We start from the raw sequence: 16498 nt of genomic DNA on the forward strand, positions 1-16498 counted from the left end.
ATACACTTTCTTAAGTAGACGTTTGTAAGTTTGTTTTGTGTTCTAATCAGCTTACAGTCGTCTAATTACAAATCACAAAATAGATTTATCTTTGTTAATATGATGGTGTTATGGTGAAGGTTGATGGATTCCTAGATGAATACTGATGTTTTGCCAGATGGCTAAATTAAAGCAAACAGAGCTTTTGTTGCAGCCTCCTTGAACCATGTACTGCATTTCTGAGAGAGGATATGCAGTAGGCATTAATGTATCTTTTTTTGCAGAATGTCAAGGTATTGGTCTGTGATGAGCAATACATAGATATACATTTTAAAAGAAGTTCTTCAATTCTAGAGCAAATGAAGCCTTAAAGTAGGATACCAAAAAGCGTCACTAAACTTTAGAAAGGAGGATTTCAATAAGAAAAGATGATTAGTCTAAAAGACCTAAAGTTAAATAAATGAAGTAGAATCCTTAGAGGTGAAATGGGAGCTACTTATATTACTAGATTTTCAAGAGAGATGTGTACTGATGAACGAAAGAGAACAAGAAAGGCAAGGAGTAATTCAATATGCCTTAATGGCAAGGCTAGAGAGGTATTCAAGCTAAATAGAAATTCTTCAAAATGTGGAAATCTGACCCAATTGAAGCCAGTAAAGAGGAACATAAGTTACAGCAGTCAGATTATAAAAGGGAAATTATAAGGGCCAGAATGAGTTAGAAGAGCAAATAGCTACATCTGTAAAAGCAAAACAAGAAGAGATCCTTTAAATGTAGCAGAAGCAAGAAGACTGAATCACCCCAGGGTAAAAGGAATAATGAATTAAGGCAGGGGTGGCCAACCTGTGGTGCTTGAGCCGCATGTGAAATGTGGCTCTCAGGGTTATGGCTCGTTTGGAGCTGTATGCCCGCTTTGTGCACGTGCCCCAGTGCCTGGAGGGAGAAGTGCATGGCAGTGGGAGCTCCAGTGAGACCCAGGCATTGGGTTAGAGTGGAGGGGCCTGGGGATGCCTATTTCTGAGGGAGGAGGAGGGCATTGGGTTAGAGTCCGGGGGAGTAGGGGTACCTGGGGGAGGGCATGTGGGAAGGATGTGTGGCTCTTTGCACTACTATCCACAGCTCTTTTGGTTCTTAGTATCTAACTGGTTGGCCACCCCTGAATTAAGGTAAAGACTTTACTGAGAATCTAAATTATTTCTTTGCATCAGTCTTTACCGAAATGTTGGAGACATTCCGGCCCCTTACGTGCTTTTTCTTGGTAACAAAGATTTTCTCTTCATGTATTCTCAGAGATTGAGGTGACAGAAGAGGTGCTGAAGCAGACTGACCATTTAAAATGCTTTAAGTTGCCAAACCAAGGTGGCACATAGTGAAGGCACTTAAGTTTGAAGAAGCTAAACTACTAGCAGAAACATGCAATCTCTCATCAAAAACAGCTTATGTCCCAGAAGATTGAAGGATAGCGGATATACTGTAAAATCTCGAGTATAATGCGCACCTATGTATAGTGCGCACCCTGAGTTTAGACTCTTAAAATCATGAAAAACCCGAACTCCTATGTATAATGCGCACCCATTATACAGGAGAACGGGAGGGAAGGAACGAGAAGTAAACCTGCCCCCCGCTCAGCTGCCGGCGCGCCGAGCTCGCGCCTGCCGGGGGAGCGTCCCCCGCCCACCTTGTGCCTGTCAAGGGTGAGTTTAAAACTTTTTAAAAAAACCTCCTATATAGATAACGCACACCCCGACTTTGATGCTAAAAAACCCTGGGGAAAAGTGTGCATTATACTCGAGATTTTATGGTACCTTTATTTTATAAGACCTATAGTGATGATCTAAGGAATGATAAACCAATGTATTTATATACCTGAAAAATTGGTTGAAATGATAGTTAAAAAACAATTTCAAAACACCTGGAAAATCGTGATATGATAGGGACTAACCAGCATGGTTTATGCAAAAGAAAATTGTGTTTTACTAATCTTTTAGAAGGCTTTGAACTTGTCAGTAAAGCAGTAGATAAAGGAGAATAGGTTGACGTAATTTATATAGATCTGCAAAAGGCCTGTGATAAGGTCCCACTCTAGAGGCTTGTAAAAAGATAAGTAGTCATGGGGTTAGAAGCAAATTATTGTCATGTATCAAAAACTGGCAAGAATGCAGGGGAAAAAAGTAAGATTAAGTGGTTAATTTTCATAATGGCAAAAAATTAACAATGGGCTTCCTCAGGGTTCTGTACTAGGTCTTTTGTTGCTTCATATTTTTATTAATAATCTAGAAAGGGGGGTTAACAGTGAGGTAGCAAAATTTGCAGATGACACAAGTTATTTAAGTTAGAACCAGAGGTAATCGTGAACTACAGAAAGACCTAAACACGGTACATGAATGGGCAACACAATGCCAAATGAAAGCCACTGTCAACTGATGCAAAGTAATACCCATTGGAGGAAAAAAGTAAACTACCATACACATCTTTTATGGTTCTAATTTAGCTACTTCAATTCAAGAAATAAACTTGGGTGATACTGTAGACAGCTCAGTGAAGTCTTCTTTTCAATGAAACTAGACTGAGTTCAAAGAAGAGCAATGAAAATAATCAAATCTGGAAAAAAAACTCTCATAAACAGGGTGTCCAGGCAAGCCCCAACTCTGCCTTTTAGAATGCTGTTTTAGAATTTCATTCCTCGATGTGTCAAAGTCAGACACACAGGACTCACAGATTTGTCAGACCACTCTGTTTATTAGCAAAGCCGCTCTAATACACACAGAAAATGTGAGTACCATACAAGGCTCAAACCCCTTAGATTTATACAGTCAAAAGAAAGCCAATTTAACAAGATTAAAAGGTGGCAAAACTTCACATGATTAGTATGAGACTAGTCAAGAGTCTTCATTTCCACATCAAGCACACAGCAATCTCCTGTCCATATCTCTCTGGTTACCTCAATTACTTTCTGCCTAACACCTAATGTTCCTTTTCCTGTTATCTCAGGCACACCTGGCTTCATTCTGATCTGCATCCCTACAAACATATTGCAGTATAATTCATCTTTCTCTTACAATATAATTCTTTCTACATAATTCATCTTTCTCTTACAATATAATTCTTTCCACTTTCACAGCTGGTTAGAAACATTTGTGCAATTTCAATCCTAAACTTATTGATGGCCAGTTTATATTTATTTATTCTTGTAGCAGCATTGGCTCTTAATTTAAATAATTCCTTTCTATCCTTGATATTTTTATAGAGATTACAGGCAGTCCCCAGGTTATGTCAATCTGACTTACGTCGGATCCCTAGTTACGAACGGGGGAGGGGAATGCAGCTAGTGCGGGGTGCCTCCCCCACTGTCACTGCCTCCGGCGACGCAGGGAGTGCTTCCCCCCAGCAGACCAGGGAGACGCGGAGCGGCTTTTCTCGCCACGGAGGACGCGGGCGGCGGGACTGCCGAGACGCGCCGTGGTCCCGCTGCCTGCGTCCTCCGTGGCGAGGAAAGCCTGGTCTTCTGGGGGGGGGGGGGGGCGCACTAGCTGTGCCCCCCCCCCCCCCCCCCAGCAAATCAGGGAGACGCGGAGCGGCTTTTCTCAGCAGACACCTCAGCTTGAGAATTAAAGGACTGAGGGAAGTGAGGTGTGGGAGAATAAAACTGAGCTCTGGAGAAATCTTTGCTTAGAGTTTCCCCTACAATATGTACCAGTTCCAACTTACATACAAATTCAACTTAAGAACAAACCTACAGTCCCTATCTTGTACGTAACCCGGGGACTGCCTGTAATCCTAACTCCTTTCAGTCTTCTTTTTGCCAAGCTAAATTAGGGATGTAATAGTGTAGTTGATTAATCAATAAGCAAAAGCTTATAGGTTAATGCTATAAACTACATGCATTTCACTCACCCCCTCTTCCCCCACAGGATATTTTTTTTAGCAGGCTGGCCAGCAGCCTGACTCAGTCCCGACTTGTGACAGGTCTGGGACCTACCCTTGCTGTGCCTCTCTATTTAAAGTGCATTAGGAGCTAGGCAGGCAGGTAGCCCGGCTCAATTCTGGATCACGCTGGGTCTAGGAAGTCAGGCTCCTCCACCCCCCAGACAGGGGTTGCTGCCACCCTGCACTGCTGCCTCTGTATCAGAGGCAACAGTGTGAGGTGACAGGCAGCCAGTCCGCGACAGGAGCTGGTTTTTAAAGTGGTTCCCCTCGCAGAGCAGCTCCTGTCTGGCGCCCCACGCTGCTGCCCTTTGATGCAGAGGCAGAAGCGCAGAGTGGCAGGGGCCTCCTTGGGAGTGGGGCTGGAGCACACTGGCTGCTGGCCCTGCCCCTGGGTGCTATAGTATAGTCAAGTAACTAATAAGAATTCATGAGGTTACTTGACCATTCAGTTATCTGATATTTAACGTCCCCAAGCTAAGTAAGACCAGGTCTTTAAGGGCCTGTCTCCACTATGCTGGGGATCAGCGCTGTAATAAATTGATCTCTAAGCGCTCTCCTGTTGACACTGGTACTCCACCAGGTCAAGAAGACTAGCCAGTGTCAGTGGGAGAGCAGCCCTCTCCTTTCCCCTTTCCCCGCACCCCATGGACCTTATCACACACAAGCTGCCATGGTAAGTCCATTCACTTCAGCTATGCTATTTGCATAGCTGGAGTGTTGCAGATCAGCTCAGCAGGGGTGAGCTTAAGTCTTCACTCATAAGCTCTCCATTCTTCTGGTTATGCTAGTAGTCCTTCTCGGCACTTGTTCCAATTTGAATGAATCTTTCTTAAACATGGAAGACCAGAATTCTACACAGTATTCCAACAGTGCCTTGTACAATGGTTATAATACTTCTGGGTCTCGACTAGAAATATCTCTCATGATGTGTCCTGGGATTGCGTAATGCTTTTTTATGACTGTATTACTTTGGCAGCTCATAGTCGTCCTATGGTTGATCAGTACAGCCAGGTCTTTCTCCTCCTTTATAGCTGTCAAGTGATAAATCCTGCGTTTATAGTGAATATTTTTGTTAGTCCTTAAGCTCATGACCTTGTACTTTACACTAAATACGTACCCAGGTGATGTAAAGAAAATGTTAAACAAGATTTGTCGCAAGATCAAATCTTGAGAAACTCTACTAACAACATCCCTTCAGTCTGACACATTTCAGCATGACCCATAGTAGCCTCCTCTTTAACCAGTTCCTTACCTACCTTCTGATTTTTATATTAATCCCCATCTTCTCCAATGTAACTACTAATATCCCGTGGAACTGTATCAAATGCTTTCCTTACTGCTACAGTAGTTAAGCTGTCAAAAATCTCATGTTGACAACATTAATACTAAGCACCCACAATGCTTGGTAATTCACAAACAAATATGAATGAATACTCGTGGCAATCGCTCAAATTTAGTCAGTTTTACAATCAGATCAAATTCAAAGTAGATTGGTCAAAAATATCTGTGTATAGTGGCATGAGTTAAAGCGGTAATTATCTTTGGACGGCTTTGTGGAAGATGAACAGCTAGAGGTGATGGAAAGAGAAATAGAGGGTTTTGTGCACAGAAACGTGGGGGGATGACTATTCAAATCTAAGGGCAGTATGAAAGGAGACAAAAAGATGTGAAGACAACAAGGAGTCCAGTGGCACTTTAAAGGCTAACACTTTTATTGTGGCATAAGCTTCTGTGAGTTGCAACTCACTTCATCAGATGAATGAAATGAAAGAAAAAGGAACAGCAGGGATACAGAGATGCAAGTGTTTCATCAGAGCTAATTCAGTCAGGGTATATGTGAGTAAGAAGGTGAGACTACCTTCCCAGTTCCTGTTCAGACCCATTCTGATGGTGTCAAATGTGCATATGAATTTCAGCTTAGCAGTTTCATGTTACAGCCTGTTTTTGAAGGTTTTTTTTATTTGAGGATGGCAACTTTCAAGTCTGTAACTGTGGCTACCTCCCAACTGCATCCCTCTGTCGCCAGAGGGATGCAAATAAAGCTCTTTGAAAGTGCAAATGAGCCCAGGATTTAAATATCCTGGGCTTAATTTGCATACTCACATTCCGGCGCTGTGCCGATCACGTGCCATTTCTAAAGTGAAAGTGCTGTGTAGCCGCGGTTCTGCTGACAGCGGGGAGTTTTTTCAACAGATCCTGTACTCATTTTTTGAGGAGTACAGGATCTGTCGAAAAAGCTTCCCGCTGTCGGAAGAACCAGGGCTACACAGCACTTTCACTTTAGAAATGGCGCTTGATCAGCACAACACTGGAATGTGAGTATGCAAATGAAGCCCAGGATGTTTAAATCCCGGGCTCATTTGCACTTTCTAAGTGCTTTATTTGCATCCCTCTGGCGACAGAGGGATGCAGTTGGGAGGTAGCCACAGTTACAGACTTGAAAGTTGCCATCCTCAAATAAAAAAAACCTTCAAAAACAGGCTGTAACATGAAACTGCTAAGCTGAAATTCATATGCACATTTGACACCATCAGAATGGGTCTGAACAGGAACTGGGAAGGTAGTCTCACCTTCTTACTCACATATACCCTGACTGAATTAGCTCTGATGAAACACTTGCATCTCTGTATCCCTGCTGTTCCTTTTTCTTTCATTTCATTCATCTGATGAAGTGAGTTGCAACTCACAGAAGCTTATGCCACAATAAAAGTGTTAGCCTTTAAAGTGCCACTGGACTCCTTGTTGTCTTCACATCTTTTTGTCTCCTTTCATACTGCCCTTAGATTTGAATAGTCATCCCCCTCTGCTGACAGAGGGATGCAGTCTGGAGGTAGCCTATGTGTCCAGAAAGATTAAAATGTTCTCCCTCTGGTTTTTTGTTACCATTCTGGATGTCTGATTTGTGTCCATTATTCTGTTATGTAGAAAATGAAACACTCCCATCTCTGTATCCCTATCTGTTTCTTTTTCTTTTACTTCATGCATCTGATGAAGTGAGTTGCAACCCATAAAAGTTTATGCCATAATGAAACTGTTAGTCTTTAAGGTGCTACTGGACTCCTTGGTTTTTTTGCTGGAACAGACTAACACGGCTACCTCTGAAACCTGTAGTCAAAAAAGATGTGTGAGAGACATACAAATGGAGGTGGGGAAGGTTTGGCTGAACAAAAAGAGAGAATTCCCACCCTAATACTTAAAGGCTGTGTCTACATTGGCACCCTTTTCCGGAAAAGGGATGCTAATGAGACCAGTCAGAATTGCAAATGCCCCGGTGATTTAAATTTTCTCCGCGGCATTTGCATGAACATGACTGCCGCTTTTTTCCGGCTCGGGGCTTTGCCGGAGAAAAGCGCCAGTCTAGACAGGTATCTTTTGGAAAATAAAGCCTTTTCCGGAAGATCCTTATTCCTACTTAAAATCAGGAATAAGAGATCTTCCGGAAAAGGCTTTATTTTCCAAAAGATACCTATCTAGACTGGCGCTTTTCTCTGGCAAAGCCCTGAGCCGGAAAAAAGCGGCAGCCATGTTCACGCAAATGCTGTAGGGAAAATTTTAAATCCCCGGGGCATTTGCAATTCCGACTGGTCTCATTAGCATCCCTTTTCCGGAAAAGGGTGCCAATGTAGACACAGCCGAAGAGTATATTGGCAGGTTGGTAACCAAACCACATTACTTAGCATATACATTAATCAGAATTTCACACATGAGCATTTGTAGTACATAGTGATTAAAGTTAATGGTTCAAATTCTACGTTGACCTATTTGGAATAATTCTGTTGCCTTCAATGAGGCCTTCATTGAAGTTCCACTGTAAAGTTACTCCAGGTTTGCACTGGTATAGGTGAGAACAAGATTTGACTTTCATTGTTCTAATTTTTTTTAAAAAAACTTCCAGCCATGAAAAGCTTTCCCCCCTTTTTAAAGTCCTATTTGTACCACAGAAGCTAAGATAACTGGAACTGATGAGAAAATAAAATCTGTATTTTCTTTGTCCTCAACTTGATTAATTTGTGCATTTTCCCCTGCATAGTTAGTCAGTTTCCCTTTTTATTTATATGGGTTTTACACAGCAACAGGATAAAGAAGCACATTTGAAATATTGAAAAATGTAATGGTAAAATGACAAAAATATGTAGTATAATAAGGGGCACATGTACATAAAACTACTTTTAATTCCTTTTTGGAACTCACTATATTTCAAGTTATTCAGTTAAATTTGCCTAAAACAGACTTGTCTCAGAACTATGTGATAGCAGCAGCCTCCTTGAATAATGCATTTGTCTTTTCATAGATTTGTTGTTATATTTATTGTTGGTTGCAAGTCTTCTAAAATCCTCTGAACACAGAGACCTTAACTTGCTCAAACATTGGGGCACAAGATATGGTCAAGTTTAGTTTCTGTGGACTTTGTGCACAAATACAATTTTTGAACAAGAAATATCCTCACATTGTCCATTTTGTGTTTGATATAGTGGGTGGGAAGTGCTCTGTTTTTTCCTGAAAGTGTAACATGCTGCCTTCCTCCTGGACTATAATGATCTAGTTCCAGTTGATGGATCTTACTGTCTTTTACCACGGTTGTTGGTGGATATTCTCCCACTATCTCCCAAAATGTTGCACATTAACTGAATAACTCATTCTCTTCTATCCACCTTTTTTGTTTGTCATAATTCATTTGAAATCTCTCTTGGAACCTCACTTAGCAGTTTCTCCCTTTAATATTGTGACAGCTGACACATTCTCTTTTCTCCATCTTATTTGGTATTCTGGAATATAAACTCTAGAAGTATTGTAAACACTCTTGTAATCTTTTTTACCATATGCCATTAACAGCAGTAAGGGCAAGGTTTGAATAATGTGTAGAAATTCTATTTAAAACAAATAAATAGTTTGTCTTGAGTCCTCACATGAAACCTTACCCAGGTTTTAGGAACTTAAACTTTAAACCCCTGGTCATCCTTAATGGTAATTTGTCTTCCATTCTCCTAAGTACACTCAGAATCTGGGTAAATAAGGAACACAATCAAGTTTATTTAGGGATAAATAGACAATCAAATAAACTATTAAACTAATGAGGCCTGCTGATTATTTTCCAGTCCTTCTAAAGTTCTGCTTCCCAGCAGGATCTCCACATATGCCTCACCTGCAGATCCAATTCACCCTACTTCAATCAAGTGAAAGGAAATTCTTTCTTCAGTCTCACACTCATTGAGGTCATTAGGAACAATATCCTAATGCATAAGCACAAGGGTGTAAATTAAGGTTGCACAGGCAGCTTTATTTCATGCATTTCCTAATTTATCATTTACTTTACAACCTTAACAGCTGTCTTTGAACATAGCTTTTTCAGGGCTGTAATGCCAGTTTTGAGACAGACCCTTGGAATATCTCACTGCTTTGCTTTGAATTCATTTTCAGTGCATCTAGTTAATTGACAAGGTGTATTCTAAGAAGTTTTAAATTAAATACATTTGATGGACCTGTCTCACTCCTAAGTGTCCCATTCTGTTGTTTTTTCAGGTACTGTTTGGTACTGCTGATGGTCAGGTTATTGTAATGGACTGCCATGGCCGAATGTTGGCACATGTTCTCCTTCACGAGTCAGACGGTATCCTCGGCATGTCTTGGAACTACCCCAGCTTTCTGGTGGAAGACAGCAGTGAAAGTGACACAGATTCTGATGACTATTCCCCACCACAAGGTGATATTGCCTTCAGCATTTTTCTATTTGATTGCTAACACCATTTAACTAACAGCAATGTCATGGGGCAGTCATGCGCTATAGTAGTATTGGAACATACATTTTCCATGATTTCATCCTTAAGAGAGTCATTACATATGTCTGATGTGGAAGAGGGTCGTTACATATGTCTGACGGAGGCCAGCGGGATCAGCAGATAGAACACTGGACACGGAGCAAGAGACCTGCATTCTATTCCCACCTTTGCACTGACCCACTTCAAGTCACTCCTCCCCCTTTGTGCTACTGGGTCCTCATTGGTGAAATAGGGATAATGAAACCTTCATAAAGTGCTTACAGATTGCTGAATGAAAAGCATTGCATAAGAGCAAAGTAGTATCATTACTGAGAATGTTTGACACATTTTAGCAATATAAACCAGTAGTCCTCATGCATATTGCCAGAGGACAGGTAGTCACACAACCTCTAGTGTATTATAATATCGATGCATATAAAGGGTCATAGCAATAAAATTTCCCACGCTGTTAATCAGATCTATAAATATTGTGAGTTTTATTTCCAAGAAATCCTGTTAATCACTGATGATGCTTATCAGTATGAGGTCTATCCGTGGTAGCACTGAACTTAAAAAGTTTCATGAAAGGATTAGATATTAAAATAGCCCTGCAGTTACACTAGCTGGGAAAAGAATTATTAGGGTTATCAGTCCTCATGCTTCTAAGTATAAATTAATTTTCTCATTGTGGTCACGATGAAGTCGCTACCTCCCCACCATGTTACAGCATCACATGATTAGGTGGATCATTTGTTTTCTAAACCATCATAGAAATTAGAGATGACATAGTTTCTAATTAAGATACTGATATTCCTCTTGGCTAGTGCTGGGGACAAAATTATTTATTCCAGTATATCAAGTCCTGCTAATTTAAAGAATGATGTAAATGTTGATGGGACACTGGAAAATTAAAGTACAGATAGTGCCTGACTTACGAACGAGTTACGTACCAAACATTGGTCGTAACTCGATCTGTTCGTAAGTCAGACCCCATTCATTTAAATGTGACTGCGCTGTTCGTAAACGCAGACTGCGCATTCATAACTCGGGGACTGGCTGTAATGCGCTTAATGGGAGGTTGGTCATAAGTATGAATGGTCGTAAGTAGCCGCGTTCTTAACTCTGGGACCACCTGTATATATTGACTAAAGATGAGTCTGAAACAGCACTTCAGATCTGATCTGATGATTCCAAATAAGCATTGGCAATTGAAGTCTACTTCAGATCTACTCCAAAAGGGGCATGTTTTCTGTAACCAGTTTAGCTGTAATCCTCGAGTGGCAGAAATCTTGTGAGCACCCACCAGCAGCCACCCTATCAGCTCTCTGCGCCCCTGCGCACTTCTAGGTCCCATGGATCAGTACTTTCCCTTCCCTCCCCATGCCTTACACCCTCTGCAATCAGCTGCTTGGTGACATTCAAGAGTTTGGGGGAAGAGAGTGAGGACACAGTGCACTCTGGGGAGGGGGCAGAACTGGGTGGGTAGAGGCGGGGAGTGGGGGAAGTGGCAGTGGGAAGAGGTGGGGCTTTGGTGGAAGGGATGGCATGGGGGCAGAGCTGAGGGTCCAGGCATCTCCCAGATTTTTCAAAATTGGTACCTGTGGAGATCAGCTAGCGAGAGTTCAGCACCATTAAATCTGAATTTAGCTCTAGCTTTCATGTGTCTGTGAACATCACCACCTCAGCCCTTCTCCAGCAGTAGTGGAGCTTTGCCTTTGTAACGGAAGAGGATGAAAAGGATTCCAGTAGCTTCAGATTTCCAAGGAAGCATTAGATGAATGGCAAGGAAAGAGATATATTTTATTGCCATTTTGCAATATCAAGATTTGGATTTTGGGGGGTGGATTTTGATGAAGCATGGGAGAGAACTCGTAACTCAAAATGATCCTTCACAGAGCAGGAAACATGCTTACTGGTGCTGAGTCAATCAGGAGTGGGTGGACTCTCATTACAGGGCTGCTTCTAATGAGTATTCTAACATGAGGTATTCTTTTAAAAGCTTCACAGGTGCATCAGAAACTTCTCAAAGGTGACAAGCCTTTGACACACACAGATGTGTGGGAGGGACTTGACATTTGATAGATTTTTTTTACTCATCTGAAAAACAATGCCAATTTACTCATCTGAAAAACAAAGCCAGTTTATGTATTTATTTTTAAATGTTCCAAGTGTAGGACATATTTTTTCCTCTAGGTACTTTTTTGATCTCCCCTCTCATGTGTTCTGGAAGCAGTGCCATTCTTAGCCAACTCTGTCATATCTAATTACTCAAAATGCACTGTGCTGAAGTCCTGAGAGCTGTTTTATCTAGGGACTTATCTTCTGTCAGAACCAGTCAAAAAGAGAAGTAAATAATGAATGATACAGATGGTGCAATTGGTCATTAAATATTAAATACAAAGGAAGTTTCAAATGAACATTGAAAAATAAGCTTATGGAGGCAAAAGCATTTTGAGAAATAGTCACCAAAACACTCTGTGCTCATATCTCCCTGTCATATTGGCTTCAAGACATATTTGGACTTTGGTCAGAGAGTACGCTAGTCAGCATTTAACATTTAAAGCACTGTAATCTGTAAGGGGCTAGTTGCTGCACTCAGATGCATGTGTCTTCAGCAGAATCCCCAAATGTGACAAAATGTTGCTAGAAAATTCTAGGTATGATTATAAGATGCATAATGAAGTATTATATCTATAGTACTTTAGAGATATGCTGTGATAAAAATGTCTGGTACCTTGTCTGTCACCTTTTGGTAATACTGGCTACTCAGTACTTTATAAACTCCAGCTGAAATAAATGGCACCATCAAGGAGGCTAGAGTGGGTATGGAGAAAGAGGCATAGGCCTAAATGAAATAACAATAGAGTATCAAGCTGTCAGCCGACGGTCAGGGCAGTGAGTCCCTTATGACCGGCTGAAGTTCTTTTAAATTGTGCTTGGTTCTGTTACAGCAACTGAAGGAGTCAGGTTAAAGCTTAAACAGTTACTATTTATTGTTACAGGGTAAACTTAGTTGTTAAATGCTACTACTGTGTTACAGATAACACAGACACTACAAAGGACAGGACAGAAATTACACTAATAAGTCACTTACAGGTACCATGAAACCCTTTGGTTCTCTGAGCTCTTATTAAATGCATGCAAAATAGACACCTAGCAGGTATATATTCTCACCCCTGCGTTCCAGACTTGGCGTGGCCAGCGTCTTTCTCTCAATCCCTCGGGAAGAAGTAGGGCAAGGTTGGGCGTCCCACAGACCTCGGGAGACAATCAATACCTGCCAGCAGGTATAGATGATTGGAGCTCAAATAGGGTGGGCTGCTGAACCTCTTTTATACCCCTTGGGTCATTTAGGCTTCTTCCTGGGCTCAAGTGGCCAATTAGGAAAAATGGCTTTGAACGCCAAGTTTCCCACGAAGGGTGCAAAGCATAATTTACACCTGGGAAAATGCAGACAATGGGCACCTCTGGTATGTGATGGGCGAAGATTCCTCTCCTGGGACAGTGCAGGCGTGTCAATTACTGGTACTAGCCATCAGGGCGACGGGAGGCCCCGGGTCGTCAGCTAGCCCATTTACTGTCTGGTTTCTGTTTATGGTAGAGTCAGGGACAGGCAGCAAACCTGTGTTCCCAGGGCATCAAAGGCTGACTGCCTTTCTCTTGCTCTCTGGGGGGGGGGGGGGAAACAAGATGGGGCTCGTGGAAAAACAAGATGGGGTTTTGTGTCTGGCTACACAAGCGCGGATTACTAGAATGCTGTACAGAAGTGGAAATGTTGCTCTTATGTTGTGATCACACTACGGAGCAGGGCAAATATCGGCCTGTGGGCTGAATCTCATTCCCCAGGGTATGGGCAATTGCAGCTCCAATTGGCTGTGGATCTCCATTCCTGACCAATGGGAGCTGCAAGAAACAGTGTCCTGGTTTGCACTGCTTCCCACAGCTCCCATTGGCTGAGAATGACAATCCACAACCAATGGGAGCTCTAATCACCCATGCCTGCAGAGGCGCAAGTAAATATAACAGTGGTGGCGTGCCAATGGCTAACCCTGGGGAATTGTTGCTGTTTTATTACCCACCCCTGCTCCAGAGCTAGTTGTCCTTCAGATTGGGAGGGTACAGGCCAGAGGTTTCATAGTGTTAGGGAGGCTAACAAAGTGTGTTTTGTCTTTTTTCTTTTGTCCAAGGGGGAAAAAATAACCAGGCAGAATTCAAGTCTCTGTGCTGGTCACTGTTATAGTAAGCTGGATTGAAATGTGCTTTTACCTGGATTTAATCGTGTTTGATAGCTCCTCTTTTGCTTACTCAACTATCTTGTTTTCACAGATGGTCCAGCTGCATATCCGGTCCCAGTGCAGAACACCAAACCCCTACTCACTGTCAGCTTCACATCAGGAGATATTAGTTTAATGAATAACTATGACGACTTGTCTCCTACTGTCATCCGCTCAGGGTTGAAAGGTACAAAAGAGAGATTTTTTCTTCCCACACATGTAGAGTTTTTCTTCTAGTGTTGTAATTATTTATTGTCTATATGGTTGTGTTCAGCATCTTGTCTCTTGCAGCCTGGTGCCTGCTACAGTGATTCTCATAGTTATTACTGACACCTACTGATACAAAAGCAAAGCACAGTTATTAGATTTCTTGCTCTCAGAATAAGCTGGTAATTAATCATGTAACTTTTTCCTAAATTCATTGTGAGATTAGTCATTCTTGTACCAGCCAAATGTAGAATCATGGACCACTAGAACTGGAAGGGACCTCGAGAGGTCATCAAATCCAGTCTCCTGCTCTTATGGGAGGACCCAGTCCCGTCTAGAGTCTAGACCAGGGGTGTCCAAACTTTTTTCAAAGAGGGCCAGATTTGATGAAGTGAACATGCATGAGGGCCGACCATTTGCCTGACATTCTTTGAACCATTAAAATTAAATGCAAATTAACTATTTTATGCAAAGTTTATTGTAAACGGCATACTTTTCATTTTGTCACATGGATGACAAATCTAAACAGGTGTTAAATCACTCTGCCTTTCATATCTGAAGGCCAGATGAAAAAAAAAATCCAGGAAGCTGAAATATATGTCAGGAACATTGTAAAGTACATTACATATTATTGGTAATAAAGGTTGTCTGTCAACTTTTAAGTTAAAAAAATATGAACAGGAACATAACACCAAGTATACATGTTGTGTCCAAATATATTTATAACTGATTTAGACCAACTGACATTAACTGAGATTTTACAATGTATTCATCTCAATACATATGGATTCGTTGGGGGCCATAAAAGATAGATATTGCCAAATTACCCGGGGGGCCGTCTTAAACCGGAACACGGGCCGCAATTGGCCCGCAGGCCGGACTTTGGACATGCCTGGTCTAGACCATCCCTGATAGATGTCTGTCTAACCTGCTCTTAAATATGTAATTTGTAGCTGACAGAGTTTATTGAGAATTAGGTATCTATACTGAGATGCACGTAATTTTGAGTAAAAGAAAACTCCAGTGATTAGATATAGTACTTTAGGCAGCTAAATATTTAATAAGGTCTGTCACACAGAAAATCTGTAACTTTGAGCCAGATTCTGCCACTCTTACACATTGAATAGTAGCTTACTCTACAATTAGTCCCATTATAATTAGGAATGTGAACGGGTAAGGGCCCATGCAAGCCTGTCAGCAACCCTTCCCCTTCCTCTGGTGCTGCTTCCGCCCCTCTCCCACACAAGGCTGCTGTTTCCTAGCTTGTATGGACTGGGAGCCAGCAGGCCAAAGCAGTCTTGGCCTGTGGCACTGTGGCTACTCCAGCTCAGCCGTGGTGGGCAGGGGACCACTTCAGTCCAGTGGGCTGGAATAGCCCCCTCTCCACTGTTTAATCAGTTAACAGGTTAAACCAGTTAGTGAATGGAATGGGATTTTACATTGCTTAAAATTGTGAGACTAAGTCCCATTGATTTGAGAGAGGCAGAATCTAGCTTCAGAGGTTGCAGTAGGAGTCTGGAGATGTGGGCTTCATTCCTGGCTCTCCTGCTGAGTGACCTTGTGCAAGCCAATTCAGCTCTTCATGTCTCCGTTTCCCCATCTGTAAAATATGGGGATCACACAAAAGGAGATCAGTACTAAAGCGCTTAAAAGGAGGAATAGATGAGAAGCAATATATAAGAACAGCAGGTTATAAACCAGTGGTGGGGAACCTTTTTTGAGTCTGGAGCCACTGGCCCACAGAAAAATCCATTGGGTTCCGTCCGCACACAAGTGAGAAGCCAAAAAAACAAAAACAACCTATCCAAACCCCTTGACTGAGGAGAGAGACATTCTCCACATTCCCCTCACACACCAGAGCCTAGGGGGGCCCAGGCTAGTAGATTTTCTGTGCTCCAGCCCTGTGGTATGGCGGGAGGGGCTGGAACGCTAGCACAGGCTCCTCAGTGTTGGAGGAAGCCCTTAGCCTCAGGCAAGCCGGGGGTTCCATCCATCCCCTTAGCCTGAGGTTCCCCACTCCTGTAATAAACATACCTGGGCAAAAGTACATTTCAATCAACGCTATGAAGAAATGACTCTTCATCTCCTGGTATTTACAATAGTCATGCAAACAAAAACTACTTCATCCCCAACACCTCTTATTTTAAGAATTAATTTAAAACAAAATATTTACACAAAGCACTGTGCATATATCCGGAGCCATTTTCTTGGCAAATGTGTAATGTACACTATTTATAAATACAGTTCTAGTACTAGTGTGTACTATTGTTACAATGGAGGGCTGAAGTCTTCAGTGCTTGAAGGGGATTATGGGCTGAGTTTGCTGGGGGAAAGTGAAGTTTCTTGGGCAAATCT

The 16498-nt window shown here is 42.0% G+C and overlaps 1 protein-coding gene across 4 annotated transcripts in view; it reads left to right on the forward strand.

Moving 5' to 3' along the window:
- The window catches only part of TULP4 (TUB like protein 4), a 275668-nt gene that overhangs the window by 210506 nt on the left and 48664 nt on the right, over nucleotides 1-16498 (forward strand). For all 4 annotated transcript variants that reach the window (XM_075924531.1, XM_075924530.1, XM_075924532.1 and 1 more), the window contains 2 exons: nucleotides 9427-9607; nucleotides 13989-14123. In XM_075924531.1, coding sequence (XP_075780646.1) covers nucleotides 9427-9607; nucleotides 13989-14123 — 316 coding nt within the window. The remainder of the gene's footprint in view (nucleotides 1-9426; nucleotides 9608-13988; nucleotides 14124-16498) is intronic.

This window comes from Pelodiscus sinensis, chromosome 3 (assembly GCF_049634645.1).
Source record: "Pelodiscus sinensis isolate JC-2024 chromosome 3, ASM4963464v1, whole genome shotgun sequence".
NCBI lineage: Eukaryota > Metazoa > Chordata > Testudines > Trionychidae > Pelodiscus > Pelodiscus sinensis.